Genomic DNA, 15986 nt, shown 5'->3' with positions numbered 1-15986 from the left:
CTACAATTAAGCAACAATGGAAGAAAGCGGCTCATTGATGACAAGAAGTTGGGACCAGAAAAATGTTCCTCCCCTGGTTCGAACCGACGCCCTTCACTCACAAATCGGTCATCGACATTGCGATGAACCTGAGGTTCATGGATGGTGGAAGATACGTGAGGAAGATGAAGCCGACGACTCGCCGGTGCATCTCCCCTTCACCGTATCAATGCCGATCCTGAAGAGCCTCTCCCAATTGATCGGATCCATCAATGGCCCCTCGGATATGTAAGCAGTGACGTTGTAGAGCACACCTACCAGGGACGGACGTATTCAGCCATGGAGGTGCAATGTGATACCGGGACAATTGACACAATGAGACAATAGTTTGTAAAGAAACTGCATCATCCGAGAATCGAACTCGGGTCACAACGATGGCAACGTTGTATTCTACCACTAGACCAATGATGCAACTGGTAATATAAACATCAGCGCAAGGGGAAATACACCGAGTGGCTCTTCCCCTATTCCTTATGCGAGTAATTAACACAACCTCCCCTTGGATATCATTCAGAGAAATGTCGAACAATCTTATCACAACGACGTTAACGGTAGAGTTAGGAACGGAGGAATTAGTCATCGAGGAGCTGAAAAGCAACAAATCGGCGGGAAGAGCTTCGCTCCGCCGATTGAATATCAGCAGCACACTGATGCCGGGAGGTGATCTATTGGTGATCATCCTCCACATGAACTGACTATTATATACAATAGGAAGAACAGCTTCGGCAGATGGGTAGCTATGTCGTATACGATCGATATCATCAGCCCAAACAGGCCCTTATAGAACTACATTTGAGAATTGATGAGATAATAAAGAAGAAGATGTCATCAGCGCTGAACCGCGCGAAGTAGTATCATGTCGCAACTTCTTGACGTTCCTCACGCAGTGACTGCGAGACTGTTACTATCTGTGGCATACCGCTGATCGGCTCCATTCGAAGGTATCGGAGGAAGACTTCCTTCCCCTGCTTCTAGATCGACTTCATCAGAAGACTCCAATCGTTTTACTGGAACACCTCTGGTGACCTTCAAGGAATCGGTTGCTTCCGTGCCCTCCGCGACGGTCCCATCAGTTGGGCGCATCTGACCCTAAATAGGAAAGTTTGGAGCATATCCTCCTAGCTCGTGGAACCTCCATTCCATCCAACATTGCGAATCACAACAACAATATCAGAAATTTTCGAGATCGCATGTTCTGATTGTAGAAGATGGGAAAAGCACTTTGATATTCCACAAATGCTTGTGATACGATAGCTCTGCTTGGAGGCAGCACTACGATAGTCTTATTACCTCGGCGAAGGTCGGGGCGATCACTAACGTGGTGGTACCGGCCAACTTCCTATATAAAAAGATAGAGAGTGCCGTTAGTACCTGAACCGATGAACTAACTTCAAATTCATTCACATTCGAGGAAACCCGAGTTATCCTGTACGCTACAACTTCTACGTGGATGCTTCCTTCACACACTCTACCACCTGCGTACCCACTCGTTGGAAAATAACTTCCAACGTCATAAAAAATTGTTGTGAATTTCCACGTCGTTAAATCGTCATCCGTCTGGGAGTAGAGTCCCCCTCTCTCGAGCATTACCAAGTGTATTATGATGGCCAGGCCCATCAAAACGCTGTAAATGACTAAAGTTCTATCTTCATTCGCCACATTGTCGCTTGCCTTCCAGTAATCATACGAATGATAGCTCTGACAGTCGAACCTAAATGAGGACCAAATATATCACGCGAGCGATCTCAACTATTATCAGATTTTACACAGGATTAGGAACTGTCGGCACAACAGTGCTGCCCTTGATAGTACACTGGTCGAGGAAGAGCTCATTGCGATTGATGAAGCTGACTATCTAACAACAAGACGAGAATATTCAGTCCGGTCAAAATATACAAATGTGATGCGTTAGCTCCGTCGTTTTCGTTCGTTCCGTTGTCCTATACATCGGGCAGGGTTGACGCACTCCAAGTTCAGTAAAAATTGAAAAGTCCGACTTTGGAGAAGAGCGATACGCCACTCAATAGCTGATCTCATTCTAAGTTCAGTGATGACCTAACCAACTGGACAATCGCCTGGCTTGGAGAGAATCGCACAGGAAATAGCGCAGGATCACCGTGTGAATTAACATGCGGACAGAAAAATTCTCCAAAGCCAGTTTTCCTGATTAGCCGAGGAGAGCTGTTCAGCTAAGAATTCCCGATCTAATGAGCGCCGCCTCGCTGAGATATTCCCTGAACATTTTTTGACCAGACTATGTGGGGCCGCTATGCCACTAGTAATTCGATACCACATTTCCTACAGTTCACAACTGAATATGACCTGCCATATGCCTATAGCTTGTAGTATAGCCAGAGCCACGTTGCAGGCAGCATAGAGCTCCAAGGCACCACTCTTATTATATTGCACACCATAATACAATGCGGCAGGAGCAAGAATGGTAGTAACGAATACGACATAGTACCTGACCAAGCCTGAGGTATCTTAGGTTCACTAGTGCAAGATACAAAGTAGGCCCATTCGTGTTCCTATTACCAGAAGAATACAGGTGTCCCCAAAGTCAAAGTCACAGCCGCGAATATCGCTACCAAGACTATCGGGGCCAGAGCCAAGAGGAATATGGTTCGAATTATCGGAGCCAACTCAGGTTTAGCGATCGGCAGACCGAACCTGCAATATCCATCAGCTACTACAGTCAACCTAAGATTTGACGCCACCCGAGAAACTCAACCATGCTGCCGATCTAACGGAATACCTCCATCACCCTCCACCTCATCGAGTTAATTCCACGCACGCCACAAGACTATTCAGTGTTGAGGAGTCGATCTTTACTTACACAATACGAGGGTTGAATCGTACTCCTACAACCGTTGAAGGAGGCGATGACGATACAATGTCTTCTCTTGTATCAGGAGGCATTATATTACTCAGCTGTTCAAAGGTACTAAAAATGAAGACATCCTGCAACCATCTTACCTATTCTCAAGATGCGTCTCAACCAATTCGCATCGATCGTAGTAATGAACACAACACATCACAGAATTGACCTTCAGAGACCTGATACCATCATCACGAGCGCCGCCTTGGAATTCCATCAACCAAATAAACACTACACCAACAGTACAAGTGGGCGCATCAAGAGCGCATTATCGACTGTGGCAAGAACTACAGAAAGATTGACGGCACGATGCATCCGCATCATCACTCATTTTTATTCCCAGGACTACAGAACAGTCATTCGAGGATCAAATGCCACTAAAACTGCCCTCAAAATAAAGAGAGAAGTGCTGGAGTTCGCCGGAGCTCTCAATAACCGGCAGTAAGTCTTTGAAGTCTCGGTTATCGGCGAGCTTCGATTAAATGTTCTCCTCTTTATCTTGCGGAGCCGAGACGGGTACACCAACGGCAACTTTGTCCGTGTCATTAGCTTCAGTACCTCTAGCGACATACCCACTAGTAATAACCTAAAACACAGTGTGCAATAATCGTACCACACCTTTGCCGAGTCTTACGGTGGCAGCGACACCCCCGATTGGACCAGTAGTAGAGATTCTGAGACCCCTCCTCAACTTCGAATACCACATCAGACCCAAGGCCAACAGCATCTGTAATATGTGTGTGGAAATCTCATACCACACCTTTCACAATTACCAGATGAAGTACCACGACCGGTATGAAGAACGAGAGGTACATCGCGAGGGCTGAGTCCTTATTATCCGCCCAGTGTTGAAAAGACGAATACTCCATCACCGAGTAGAACGAACAGGCATATCTTAACGACCAGCAACTTTACCTTCACGCGCCACGAAATATCTTACGTTGGATCTGCAACGGCTGGAACTACCCTGAGTCCAGATACTTTGCATTCGTCTACAAAAGTTTCACACCTGTTAACATAGTTCAACACCTGAGGGGAATCTCAAGGTTCACTATGCAAGATACACAATAGGTCAGCAAGCCAACCATTACCTGCCAGACTGAGAGAATTTGGCACACCGCCAATGCACCGTTGAGGAAAGCGAAAAGACCCATAAACGAGGGGCTGTTATTCGCAAACGAATAGTATAAGGCTGTAGGAGCTACTACCGTAATGATCAACAGAACGTAATACCTGAAACCGACGAAAAATGACTATCATTACTCACTTCGCTCCGCCGCATTTTGCTCCTCTGCTACTCACCAGATATACACAGGCACCGATACGAACCACACCGCGATGGCAAAAGCGATGCAGAAAATCATCGGGACGATAGATAGGAAGAAAGTGAGCCTCACTCTGAAAGCCAGACGGTTATCCGCGAGGCGCAGACCAAGTCTGAGGACATAAGACAATGAGATACCACCATCGATAATGAGAGTTTACACTCGCTTAGGTGTGTATGCCACTCCCTGGACAGTAGGAAAAGGGGATGCAGGAGCGGCAGCAGTAGGAGGAATGATTTGTGGACTGTTTGTTGTTGCCATTTATCAGTATTATTTACTCTTACAGTGACGATACATACCAAATAAGACGACAAGCCCAGGATCAGAAGAGCCTCGTTCAAGCAGCCACAACACAATCGTCCCCAGCATAGGAGACACATCACGCAAGCATATCTTGAGGCCGGCCAAAGCAAAACACAACAACATACCAGTTACAGAAACCATCACCAAGAGCATGCCTCATTCATCCTCCCCTTGTGTCGCCTCCAATGCAGTATGCTCCCCCTCCCTCGCCGTTCGGACATATTTATCATATGCCTCTGCTGTAAGAAAACGAGGATCCGCCTCGTTAACTATTCCCAGTACACGGGCTTCCTGAATAACAACAACCACTACTCATCTCTAGAACATCATCGCAACGCCACTTACCACAAGATGCTTCCGCCGACCTTTTCTGGAGGCATCAAACTCGATGGCAACCCTCTTCTTCCTCCCCTCACCCACAGGGTTAGCCGCTCGGAATTCCCCGGGCCAATCGATAAACTCGAGATAGCCTACCAATACCATTCAAAGCACCTCCCAGTGTTTCCATGCACAGAAAGATACCACCGACGAAAGCAGGGGAGTATCCTTCCCCTGGTTAGCTATAATCAACAGTAGATGTGCGAGAAAAGTGTAGGATACAGCAACGAGCGCACGCTGAAGATTCTATGAGCTAAAATTCCGCGATCCCCATCCGGCGACCCGACACCTCTTACCTCTCTGCTGTGCATCATAATACCTCAAATAGAATGGATTCAACATCCTAGTCACAAAATAAGGCCGATCTCTGACCAGAACAATTACTCAGGTACAACCATCAAATGACCCCGGATCGAACCGCAAAGATGTCAAAGCGAATTCAATTCCGTATATTATATTTCAACAACCCCAAGCTTCGCTCCGCCTACTTATATCTCGGTACTAAATATTCATAAAGAATCTGCCTAGCTTCCGCCGACCTCAGCATCGACTCAACTATCTGGGTAGAATATGGCGTATCTACAAAAGATACCTCCTGAGATTGAGCGTACAAGATACAGATCATGTCCGAATATGTGCTACTATTATTACTCCTTCTAGCATGGAACACTATCTCCTCCGCATACTGTTGGACTTCCTTCATTCTATTTAAAGGCCCTTCAATCCTCTGATAGATTATCAACTTATCCAACCAGTCCTTCATCTCATACCAATACCTAACACCGCACAAACTCTATCAATACAAATTTAAAAATCAACAATAGCTGCTTCGCTCCGCTAAGGACTAACGTGTAGATATCCCTGGAACATTGCAGCATTCGCAAGCACCCTCTAACCTCCCCTCCTGCTACTACTAGATAAACAAATATCATCATAGCTTCGCTCCGCTAAGACCTACCGGAAGCTAGGCCCAATCCGACGGAATCCTTGCTTCTCTTTCCCATGCTTCATATGACCAAGTCGATAGAACCGCATAGAGTCCCAGCGACCCTTCTTAGCACCTCTCATAATCAGAAAATCTTCCCTGTGCGCATCAAGCGTATCTTTCCCATTCCCCAAACTCGACATATCTTCCAAGATAAAAATGATTTCGACTACCACTCGCTGTCCGTTTTTGTCTCATGCGCTACGCTCCGCTTGAAAATAAACCACACATGTCAAATGATCCGGAAATAAGGGAGGAAAATCCTCAACACGCAGCCGGAAGAATTAAAGATACGCCTCGTCAGTCCCACCAACGCTACCCGCAAAGACGTTCGAAACGAGGAAACTTGTCTACAATAAGGGATGTTTCTGTCACTCGCCATAAAATTCTTCCATCACCCTATCAAGAAATATAGCTTCGCTCCGCCTCCTTTTACAAGCCTGTGAGAAAAAAGATATTCCCATGCCTTCCCGAAATCAAAAGAGGTGCTTCTTCTCCACAACTTGAAGTTGTCGCCAAACGTACAAACCGCCAACAACAACCACTACGATACCTACATTGAGGAAATGCAAGAACGAGCAAGATTGCAAGATTCTCGTTATGCCCCTCCCTTTTTACACAGCATGAACAACTTGTTGGCCAAGCTATGTGAGCTGCTGATGGAATCTTCCAAGTCATCACTTATCAACGACCTGAACAGCATTAACGCAAAATGCACAACATGCAACGCTTCGCTCCGCCCATCACTACCGTCCCCCACCACCATCAACCTTTGTCAACTGTTCTCGGACCTTCTGAACGCGGTTCTGATCGAGATAGCGCACAGGGAAGATTCCATCGCTATCCGAGCTATTCGCCAACGACCTTCCCATTGATATCGATGGCCTACTACGACCTTCCTTACCTCATGGTCACCCGATTCCCGCGTTAGCATCTCCTTCAAACCAACCATCTGGTTTTTCAAAGTCGATAACCCACCAGAACCTACCCCTACAAGATATCCTCAAAATCTTCACTGTGCGGTGGTGGCCCAAAGATACCCTCGCCTGTAGCTTTGATCTCCTTCCTCAACTGCTTCATCCGAGACTCCAAGTCAATTACTTGATGCGTTATCCGTCCTGATAGAGACTATCGTGCATCACACTGATTGGGATGACCTACCGAGCTGGGAATGGACCTTAGCCAGCTCAGGCTGGGTCGTCTGTATGTAGTTAAGGAGGATTTGAGTAACCTTCTGAATGGTAAGAGTCTGTTGGAAGGTATCCTCCCCACTGATTTGCTTTGTGAGCAACTGACCAACGATACCAATACTCATTCACTGCGCCATCGATGGTTTGAGCCGAGTTGATCTCCCACTAGGAGTAATACGCATATAATTTCCCACCAGCCTTTCCGAATCACATCATCATCATCATCCTACTACTACGACTACTACCTCCTTCCAATCGATTTTTCCACCATCAGAAAGCTCCTCCACGACCTCCAGTGGCAGGTCCTCTCCTGGTATTCGCATGTCCATGTTGTATCTGATGGTATTATGATAAGTGAGGAAAGTTACTATAAAAACAATATTGAGCTATTAACAGCTAGTATATAACGGTTATTATAATACAATTATATATTGCTATTGGTGATAAGATATAATATGACATGTATTGGTATGGCTATAATGAGGTGATAGGAAGGTCGATGGACTTACACATGCATGTCTATAATGGAGACCTTCTCAGTGGGCAGAGACTCGCCGCTCCATGAGGTAAAGCCGAGGTAACCGGATGACCTACATGTGATGTGGAGAAGGTATGGCATGAATTATCTATTACGGTAGTGATACACCCTTCTTCGTGGTGAGATCACTCCAATGTTTGTTCCCATCACGATACCGGACCATGATAAGATCAGGACGAACGCGAATTCCGATCTGAGGAGCATTTAGGCCTATTTTGAATCTTGCATGGTGCAACCTAAGATACTACCCGCACAGGAGCACCGTTTGCATGTAAGTTGACTCTCGCTGAAGCTTGCCTATCAGGCACGTCTCTGTCGAATGACAACGTCTGATCATTCCGGTTGGTGATGATCGAAACTGGAAAGATGACCAAAAGGCATTCATCCAAGCAGACACGATACCATCAGCCGCGTAGGGCGGAACGCTATAATCTCTCGAGAAATTTCCCTATCAGTTTCGGCAACGCACAGAAGATCAGCGAATAATCGAACACATTGTCTTTGACGTGAACGAGAAAGATTGTGAATTAAGTGAAAACTGCTGATAATAATGATGTTCGCACGTACAAGCACCATCCGTGAATGACCCGACTTACCTGTGTATTCATCCCCAGACGCTCCCTTAGGGGTAAAGACGATCCCAAAGCCCTCGAAACGAGACTAAGGGAGAGGAGGATTGACAACAAGATGTGTATCTTCCAACCTACCTTCTGCCCGAGGAAAGTGTAATCAAGGGCGTTGAAAGCGGCTCTCCAATCCTTCTTGTTGTCTCCTTTTTTGAGTTCGTCACGAACTTTGGAGAATTCAGCGGTATAGTTCATCGTAGTGAACCTGAGGTGCTTCCTAACAAGCCACAACTCTGGGTTCCTCATTACCATAGGGCAAAGCCAGAGTCACGACTACCAGAAGGGCCTTCAGATACCTAAGACACGATGTTCTCCAATCGGACCTAGTTTGTATCTTGCAATGTCGAACATAAGATACTCCCATCCTACTGAGACATCGAATAGGATTTCGAAGTCAGAGGTATCGATCGGCATAGTATGCATGAAGACACCATATCGTTGGGCGATGCTTGGAGTGAGAATAACGTGGTTGTCTGTAGCTACTGTTGCACCATTCAAGAACCAATCAGCTGATAAGAGATCACTCATGTTGTTGGTATACCCTAATCTGTATCTTACCAAGAGTGTTGGAATATGTTAGTGGACTCACAAAGCTATGACGCATTAGCTCCATACGTGTATTTCCGCCTGAGAGTATCTTTAGGTTGAAGGCACCGCCTCGTGAGGTTGGAAGATATTATTACTGTGTCGGTATGTTGTATATTTGTAATCCCTTCCTTCCGCATCGGCACACAGTAACAGAGCGAGTACCAAGGCAAGAGAAAATAGTGAAAATCGACGAATCATCGAGTATCCAAGTTGGTCGACTGTTGTAAGATACGGAGTAGGTTATGACCTAATCTGAGTGTCTGTGCAACTCAACCCAGCTCTCTTTCTTCCGTCAACCATCTGCTAATCTTGTCAAAGTTGGTCTAGATCTCGCTCGCCAACCTGATCGATTATCTATTAGCGATATGGCTTCGAGGAGAAGAGGATCCTCTACGGGTCTAGGGGTACTCAGGCGTCATTTGACAGTTCTCCTGGACGCGTTAATAGATGGCCTTGAGCAAGCGTTAATCAGCGTTTGTGAAGGGGTTGCTCTTGTCGGTTTAGTCTCGCTATGAGGGTGTTTTCCCTTGTTGATGGAGGTTGGGTGAGAGTCTCTTAAGTTGGTGAGATATGTGATAGGTAGTTGCTGGCTGTTGTTGTTACCCTTCCTTTACCATGGGAAAAGTTCACGGATCGTTAGCTCGTGCCGGTAAGGTTAAGAATCAGACCCCCAAGGTCCCCAAGCAGGAGAAGAAGAAGGCCATCACTGGTACTATGACTACTCATACCACACCTTTGCTTCATCGTATTCTTCCTTCAGGCCGCGCTCGCAAGCGTATGCAGTACAACCGTCGCTTCTCTGCCAAGGTGACTGGTGGCCCTAAGAGAGGTCCCAACTCGAACCAAAAGTAATGAGCTGGTTCGTGGACATCATCGTCGCCGTAACAGCCCAACTTGTTGCTACAACTACTTACTCGTCCAGTTCGTTGTTGTGTTATTGAGTGGCGAAGAAGCCCAGGTGTGGTTGGAGTTATAGCGATCACCTTATCCGCTGGCTCGTGCTGAGTGTGGGTGGGCTAGTTAGATTACCACGTACTAGTCACATCATTGTACGATGTGTAGGATTTACGGTATTATCCTCCTACGAGTGAAGGAGCTGCTGAACTATCCTCCTTGAGGTTACGTGTATTAGAAGGTGTGGTGATGTGAGCTTGGCGTAATTATATGCAGTGTCGTACTAAATTATCGAGCGGCTTAATTCGCTGTCAGTGAAATCAATTGCATCGGGCGGGGCACCTATGCCATAACTTGGAAGATGTGTCTCAGTTCAATCAATCCCACTGACTCAGCGGCACTGAGTGGGGCACCTATGCCACAACTCAAAGCATTGCCTTAGTACAATGAATTTTGCAGGAGCATGCGATAGGAGGACCATCTTGAATTGCACGACTAAAGTAACCTTAATTTCGCCGAGATGTAGAGCTCAATCCCGCTGTTGTACCTGATTCTACCCTTCATAATCGTGACAGGTTGGATGTACAGGAGTTGGTGGTGGTACTGTGATGAATCCTACTCACCTGTTTCGACAGAGGAGCAGCCATCATCATTTACTATTGTCATCAGAGTCCATACGGGAGACATGTCCGATGAGCCACTCGATTAGTTTTGAGATGATGCTGACGAGGTTTTGTGGCCGTATATGGAAGGTAGTAGTCCTTCTACTGGACCAGTTCTGCATCAAGTAAAGATCTACCCAGTGCCGTCATCCGCCGACATTGTAGTTCATTGTAATTTAGAGTAGGGTGTTCTGTTCGGCCTCCACTTTGCTTTCCCATCTTCTTAAAAATCGAGGTCTACCCCTCTACCATGCTTTCACGCGTTTAAGGCATTCTCGCGATATCCGATCAACTTGTCTATTTTTGAGAAGTCACGGGAGCTACAGAATGGCATGATGAGTGAGCACAGTTGATCGAAAGATTGTTTTTCGTAGTATGAAGCGAGAGATGAGAGCGAGTTGGTAGCATAGTGATGACAACACGGTAGTTAATACTCATTTCCGAGAGATCGACTGAGGCTTACAGTCTCCAATGGTCGACTTTGGACCATCAATATGGGCATATCTGATATATATCAGACCTCAGGATTCAACAGAATTAGCATCGCGAACAGCAGCCACGATTGAGTAGTCGCAATTGAGACGAGACAGCGACGGCGTAACTGCGAGGAGCGGTCGCCCGTGCAACTGATTAGGTTAACCTGTTGTGACATCTTGAGTGAAAATCGGCGTAGGTTGCTGAGAAGTAGCGGATGGCGGAAGGGTGAGGGGGTGCAGTAAACGTCAGTGAGGAGAGCCTGTGAAAGTTGGATGACAATGTAAAGACTTTGAATACGAAGGGCGGGTCGGTGAACCCATGCTCCCGGTTGATCCATACCCTCTCCTCGGCTGCTGCTTCGTTATCAGCTGGCTATCAGCTTCGACCCAGGATTGGAAGAGGGAGAGTGTCTACAGATCGAGGAACGCCTTGATGTAAAGTTGTCTGATGAGGCCTTCGTTACTCTAGAGGAGAGTCAACAGGCGGGGCCGGCTGGTGGTAGTGTGAATCTTCATCGTGATGGAGACGGGGATGCAATAATTAAGAGAAGAGGTCTGATGAGCTTCTCTATACCACCAGGCTTTACTCGAGATTATTGAAGTGTTTCGGTGGAATGGTTAGGGTACTGAACTCAGTTTCGGACAGCCCGGGTTCAAGTCCTCGTAGTTTTACTAAGTCTCTTGTTCAATGTCGTTCTATTCCGCCCGGCCAGTCACAACCTCCCCATCTCTCCGTTACTCTGGCCTTCAAGACGCCACTCAACTCACGAAGATATCCCGGGTAGTAGTAGTGGGCTATCGATGCCACGTATCATAACCCCCTCCAATCGCCGGGGTAGGTTCGTACGTCTCCTAAATGGTCGATCGCTGGGCGGTCCCATAGCGAATATGCCCTCAGGGGCAATATGGTCCCTGGCCCGGGTAATCCACTGCTGAAGGTTGGTGTGGACCTGAGGTTAGGGTTCAGGTCAGTATACAGTATCACGGTCAAGTGATGTGGGCAAAGGAGTATCTTATCGCTTTGGTACAGGACGTCGGGATGGGGTGAGTCCCGTCTTGAAGGCCCTCCAATGGAGGGTCCTTCCTCATTGTCACAATCAGGGGAAGCGAAGCTCGCATGGCGGTCCCGGGCCGGGGACGTACAGCCCAAAGGATGCCGGTGGTTCGATAAGGATCGGCTTTGGTATTGGCAGGTGACTGGTCCTCGGCCATGGGAAGGTGGTCATAGCCATTTCAGGATGGATTCTTATGGGTCTTCAAAGAGGAGTATCGGGCCGGGTCCGGGGCACTACGATGCAGCGGGATCGTTGGGGAGGTCCGGGAAGATGTATAGCATGAGATCGAGACACAACCTCGATTGTAATTCTCAGCTGTTTTATGTGGGTTGTTCTGGTGTATTGGTTACGATTGAGGGTTGATTCAGTATGGATCCAGGTTCGATCCTCCGTGACAGTTCTTTTCTCAGTCTCTGACATAGCCAGCATGCCTGGTCCAGGACATTACGGAGTGAGTTGTCCTTCCTCTATATACAACAAGGGGCCACAATGGACCTTCGGGACCTCTTGTCGGAAGCCTATCAGGTGGGGTTTACCTTCATCATCATAGTCGGGCCCTACGTCCTTCTCGTAGAGGAGCTAAGGATTTCAACCCTGGTCCAGGAGCATATTCACAGAAGGATGGTATTGGGCTAAGTGGACGGAAGTAGGTATCGGGTTCGATACCTTGTCGCTGCAACCTTTCCATCCATGTAGATTCGGTTTTGGGCATCCACGGCCTCAAACAGCACAGCCCCTGTCAGGTCGGAGAGCTTCACAAGGTGTCAACAGTTCTATCTATCATCACTCTCGATCTGGGTTGGGCTCAGGTCCTACCGGTTTCGCCGGCTTTCAATACACCTCGTTCGGCTACTGAAACTCCTTTTTGTCCCTCACCTAAATCACATCAGATGTCGGCCATGTTAAAGACGTTCATGTCCTCTTGAGGTGTTGTTGTTGTCGAGTTCACAGTTACGATTCGAACCACAGACGATTGAGTGCGACTCGAGTTCAGGGGTACGCTTTGTGAGTCCCGCATACATTCTTAGTCAAAAGTGTGGGTAGATCTTATACACTATTGTCGGCGAGCATCAAGAAGAGGACTCTTCTTTTGATGCTGGTAGGATACATGAAAGGTGCCCTTATGCGAAGGGTAACTGTAGGTAGTTCTTTATGGGTATACTACCACAGCGGGGGCCTGAAGTAACAGCACTATCATCACATGTTGTTATCGGGAATAAAAAGATGCGTTGTCCTGAATTAGAGCTCCTACAATACATGACACGGCTTTTGTACGTTTCGGTTATATTACACGTACAGCGTTCCACTCTTAGGAAGGTCTCTGTGCTGAGGCTGCTCTCGCGTGCGTGCGACTACTTAGGTCGTCGTCGCCCGAACACAATCGATCAGACTACGTGTGTGCGTGCCCCATTGCTCATTGCTTGTGCTTTGGAAGCCTCCGGATTGCCCATTATTCTTTTCGGTCAAACTTATTGATTCATATGACATCGGTATCAGATATGATCACCCTCATTTCCTAATGAATGACTCCGAACCCTCAAATGATCCTGACTCAGGATTCCTGAGTTGTCACTGGGAAGAACCATACTTGAGCCCCAAGACGCTACAGAGATTAGGAAATGGAGAACATCTCTCATTCTTGGTCCTGGTTTCAAATCATTCTCACTTGATTTCGACCCTAGCCTGATATCCTCGGCCCAGATGGATTATCTCCTGGCCAGGCTCTTGGAGCTCGAAGCCATACCCCTGAGAGGGGTTAGGGCATTCGTCTCTAACTGGGCTTCGGCCATGGTATCCAATGACGCGGAGGTTGAGGGCAGAGGGAGTCCAGCGGCTGCTCAGGCACCCTTGGACTTCGCCAGGGCGATCTTAAGCATGGTGCTTCATGCAGGGCTGGTACATGGGATGCCCATTCGGCCTCTGCTTTGGTTAGCGAGTGCTCTCGCGGTCATATCTACTAAGAGGAAGTACCGGTTGGTGCGTAGCATCGAGCTGGGCAACGATCGCGACTACTTCGACGCCCTATTCGAAGCCCTCATTGCTGACACTGCTATGGGGGGCACAGGCTCGGCCACAAATCGTTCACCTTCCATCGCAGGAGCAGTAAGTCCCACTGGCGATGGAGAACCATCGTCCACGGCTTCGCACTCCCGAAGGCAGGCTCCTCTGAACGTGTTCAGACTCCCACTTGAATATACAGAATTCGAAGGTCCGACGTCGGCCACTCCCTACTCTGCCTTCAAGGGTGGTGTGCAGACGTCAATCAAGTTCCATGGTATCGATAACGAGCGAGACTGCATGCTCTTCCTCCTCCGGCACATCGGGAAGAGCTTGAGGTCCGAACTTATCACACATCTTGGGACAGCCCAACCGGCTCCGTCTGCTGTGTGGGGGTACCTCGACTCTCGGTTTCTCGAAACTGATACATCGGAGAAGGCCAGCGAACGCTGGGAGAGTCTCAAACAGAATACTGGCGAGAAGGTTGACGAATATTATGCCCGCATTAAGAGTGAATGGTTGCTCTTCTCTCGTGACACGAGTCTGACACACTGTGTCTGGCGTCACCTTACCCTTGCCATTTGTCTCTGCCAAGTTCGTTGGGGGACTGCTCCCTGAGATAAAGGCACCTCTAGAAACCAGCTGTGGACATCTGCTGTCTAAGCTGCCCTTAGGGGAGGCTCGGGACGCGGCCCTATATCATGAATCTAAACTCTCCGCAAAGCCTTCCATAACAAGCGGATGCCTATGGTCAGGCCCCCCAGTCGCATAATCCTGGAGCCAAGGAGGTCAAAGAACATCCTGTGGGAAGGGACAATGCGGCTGGTGGAGGTAACTCGAAGGATGGCAAATCTGGATGCTCCTACTGTGCTACTCGAAGGTACAGAGGGGCGAATAAGCACGACGACGCGCGCTGCTGGAAGAACCCTGCGAACGCTCACTTGGTTCCGGACTGGTATCGTCAGCGCCAAGCTGAAGCTGCAGCAGCCAAGGCATCGAAAGGGCAAGGGGACGGGCAAGAGACCGTCCCAAAGGCCGTCCAATCGACGTTCATGCCACGCTCCGTTGACTCTGCTCATGAAGGCCTACGCGTCATCAGAGCTTCTGCTACCGGTTCATCCGGCCGAATTCTACCAGTAGAACTGCTGGTCGACTCTGGTTCGGATCTGACATTAATATCATCCTCGTCGGCGAGCATTATGGGCTTTAAAGTGACACCAGCTAGGGGGCTCAAAAAGCTCGAATCGGCTGGATCGCTAGGCTCCATCTGCTTGATAGGGCAGGCTCGGGTTCCGTTAGTTGTCAAGGATAAGGCGGGCCATGACCTCTCCTTCAACTTGCAGCTCAATGTTGCCGACGGCCTCAATATGAAACTGGGCAGGTCCACTATAATTTTGGGGATGGAGACCCTCAAGCGTTTGGAGGCCACCTTGCATACTACGGATGATACACTCTATTGCGGAGCATTGGGTTCAACTTGGTCCTTGTCACCTTATAGCGGCGGGAGCATCTCCAGCGTTCTCACTGATACACGGCTCAAGTTGCCCAGTAGGAGTAAGGTGGACGAACGTCTTAAGGGATGGTCGTTCCCCAAGGTCACTGTCCAGCTGAAACCTGGTGCCGTGCGACCCTGTCCCAAGCGGCCATATGTGTGTCGTAAGCGCGAGATGCAGGCCATGGAGCTCATGGTCAAGAATCTCGAGAAGAGCGGGATCATCACTCGCCTATCACGTGCAGCGGTCGATCATCGTCAAGTTTGGATCTCTCCTGCGTTTGCGGTACCGAAAGCGGCCGCAGACGACGTTGCCGAGCCCTTGACTGAGGATAATGTAGATCGTGCTTATCGTCTCGTCGTTGATGAAAGGTGTATCAATGAGTCCGTCATGGACCTGCTACCTAGCTGGGGGACCTACATGCGCTCCGTAGATGAGTGCTTGTCTGAGCTACCCTCTAGTGACGTATGGTACGCAGGCATTGATGTTGGCCAAGCCTTCTTCAACCTAGAATACGACGGAAGCTGTGTGCACCTGTTTGGATTCTCGTACTATGAT

General features: G+C 48.3%; 9 protein-coding genes and 1 non-coding gene across 10 annotated transcripts in view; 3 read left to right on the top strand and 7 right to left on the bottom strand.

Annotated features, from left to right (window-relative positions):
* Positions 1-379: 379 nt before the first annotated feature.
* Positions 380-450, bottom strand: Pmar_PMAR018782. The gene has a single exon. It is a non-coding gene; the product is annotated as a tRNA-Gly (tRNA).
* Positions 451-915: 465 nt separating this feature from the next.
* Positions 916-2985, bottom strand: Pmar_PMAR018781 (hypothetical protein). The gene is made up of 7 exons (XM_002783588.1): positions 2876-2985; positions 2575-2709; positions 2362-2503; positions 1806-1894; positions 1630-1750; positions 1330-1410; positions 916-1128 (listed from the first exon to the last, which is right to left on the bottom strand). The coding sequence occupies exons 1-7, from the start codon at positions 2956-2958 to the stop codon at positions 919-921; spliced, it is 861 nt and encodes a 286-aa protein (XP_002783634.1). The 5' UTR covers positions 2959-2985; the 3' UTR covers positions 916-918.
* A 267-nt stretch (positions 2986-3252) lies between these two features.
* Positions 3253-4503, bottom strand: Pmar_PMAR018780 (hypothetical protein; the record flags this gene model as incomplete). Its single annotated transcript, XM_002783587.1, has 7 exons — positions 3253-3503; positions 3552-3644; positions 3691-3811; positions 3858-3946; positions 4009-4150; positions 4220-4354; positions 4403-4503. The coding sequence occupies 7 exons, from the start codon at positions 4501-4503 to the stop codon at positions 3396-3398; spliced, it is 789 nt and encodes a 262-aa protein (XP_002783633.1). The 3' UTR covers positions 3253-3395.
* Positions 4504-4675: 172 nt separating this feature from the next.
* On the bottom strand, positions 4676-5994 carry Pmar_PMAR018779 (ribosomal protein L17, putative). Its single transcript, XM_002783586.1, has 6 exons — positions 5882-5994; positions 5575-5699; positions 5412-5502; positions 5220-5290; positions 4891-5015; positions 4676-4836 (listed from the first exon to the last, which is right to left on the bottom strand). Exons 1-6 carry the CDS (start codon positions 5989-5991, stop codon positions 4702-4704), a joined length of 657 nt encoding a protein of 218 aa, XP_002783632.1. The 5' UTR covers positions 5992-5994; the 3' UTR covers positions 4676-4701.
* A 512-nt stretch (positions 5995-6506) lies between these two features.
* Pmar_PMAR018778 (hypothetical protein) lies at positions 6507-7427 on the bottom strand (the record flags this gene model as incomplete). The annotated part of the gene is made up of 6 exons (XM_002783585.1): positions 6507-6600; positions 6659-6714; positions 6813-6892; positions 6925-7026; positions 7070-7199; positions 7344-7427. The coding sequence occupies 6 exons, from the start codon at positions 7425-7427 to the stop codon at positions 6507-6509; spliced, it is 546 nt and encodes a 181-aa protein (XP_002783631.1).
* An 831-nt stretch (positions 7428-8258) lies between these two features.
* On the bottom strand, positions 8259-8457 carry Pmar_PMAR018777 (hypothetical protein; the record flags this gene model as incomplete). Its single annotated transcript, XM_002783584.1, has 2 exons — positions 8259-8296; positions 8340-8457. 2 exons carry the CDS (start codon positions 8455-8457, stop codon positions 8259-8261), a joined length of 156 nt encoding a protein of 51 aa, XP_002783630.1.
* A 50-nt stretch (positions 8458-8507) lies between these two features.
* Pmar_PMAR018776 (hypothetical protein) lies at positions 8508-8790 on the bottom strand (the record flags this gene model as incomplete). Its single annotated transcript, XM_002783583.1, has 2 exons — positions 8508-8558; positions 8632-8790. 2 exons carry the CDS (start codon positions 8788-8790, stop codon positions 8508-8510), a joined length of 210 nt encoding a protein of 69 aa, XP_002783629.1.
* A 637-nt stretch (positions 8791-9427) lies between these two features.
* On the top strand, positions 9428-9767 carry Pmar_PMAR018775 (40S ribosomal protein S30, putative). Its single transcript, XM_002783582.1, has 2 exons — positions 9428-9559; positions 9611-9767. The coding sequence occupies exons 1-2, from the start codon at positions 9466-9468 to the stop codon at positions 9700-9702; spliced, it is 186 nt and encodes a 61-aa protein (XP_002783628.1). The 5' UTR covers positions 9428-9465; the 3' UTR covers positions 9703-9767.
* A 3871-nt stretch (positions 9768-13638) lies between these two features.
* Positions 13639-14553, top strand: Pmar_PMAR018774 (hypothetical protein; the record flags this gene model as incomplete). Its single annotated transcript, XM_002783581.1, has 1 exon — positions 13639-14553. The coding sequence occupies one exon, from the start codon at positions 13639-13641 to the stop codon at positions 14551-14553; it is 915 nt and encodes a 304-aa protein (XP_002783627.1).
* A 581-nt stretch (positions 14554-15134) lies between these two features.
* Positions 15135-15986, top strand: part of Pmar_PMAR018773 (hypothetical protein) — a gene marked incomplete at both ends in the record, with an annotated part of 2203 nt that continues 1351 nt past the window's right edge. The window contains one exon of the mRNA XM_002783580.1: positions 15135-15956. Within this exon, the coding sequence (XP_002783626.1) occupies positions 15135-15956 (822 nt within the window). The remainder of the gene's footprint in view (positions 15957-15986) is intronic.

This window comes from Perkinsus marinus (genome assembly GCF_000006405.1).
Source record: "Perkinsus marinus ATCC 50983 genomic scaffold scf_1104296936966, whole genome shotgun sequence".
NCBI lineage: Eukaryota > Perkinsozoa > Perkinsida > Perkinsidae > Perkinsus > Perkinsus marinus.
The sequence above is the reverse complement of the archived record's forward strand: the minus strand, read 5'-3'. Positions and strand labels throughout refer to the sequence as shown.

What these genes read in the sequence shown, in the direction of transcription:
- Pmar_PMAR018781 (XM_002783588.1), bottom strand. Translation starts at nt 2,958, where the DNA reads ATGCCTCCTGATACAAGAGAAGACATTGTATCGTCATCGCCTCCTTCA. An exon ending in CGATTCAACCCTCGTATTGT is followed by an intron (nt 2,710 to 2,875) that starts GTAAGTAAAGAT and finishes TGGATATTGCAG; the next exon opens with GTTCGGTCTGCCGATCGCTA. An exon ending in TCGCCCCGACCTTCGCCGAG is followed by an intron (nt 1,129 to 1,329) that starts GTAATAAGACTA and finishes TTTCCTATTTAG; the next exon opens with GGTCAGATGCGCCCAACTGA.
- Pmar_PMAR018779 (XM_002783586.1), bottom strand. Translation starts at nt 5,991, where the DNA reads ATGAGAGGTGCTAAGAAGGGTCGCTGGGACTCTATGCGGTTCTATCGA. An exon ending in CGGATTGGGCCTAGCTTCCG is followed by an intron (nt 5,700 to 5,881) that starts GTAGGTCTTAGC and finishes GTGCGGTGTTAG; the next exon opens with GTATTGGTATGAGATGAAGG. An exon ending in AGTGTTCCATGCTAGAAGGA is followed by an intron (nt 5,503 to 5,574) that starts GTAATAATAGTA and finishes TATCTTTTGTAG; the next exon opens with ATACGCCATATTCTACCCAG.
- Pmar_PMAR018775 (XM_002783582.1), top strand. Translation starts at nt 9,466, where the DNA reads ATGGGAAAAGTTCACGGATCGTTAGCTCGTGCCGGTAAGGTTAAGAAT. An exon ending in GAAGAAGAAGGCCATCACTG is followed by an intron (nt 9,560 to 9,610) that starts GTACTATGACTA and finishes TTCTTCCTTCAG; the next exon opens with GCCGCGCTCGCAAGCGTATG.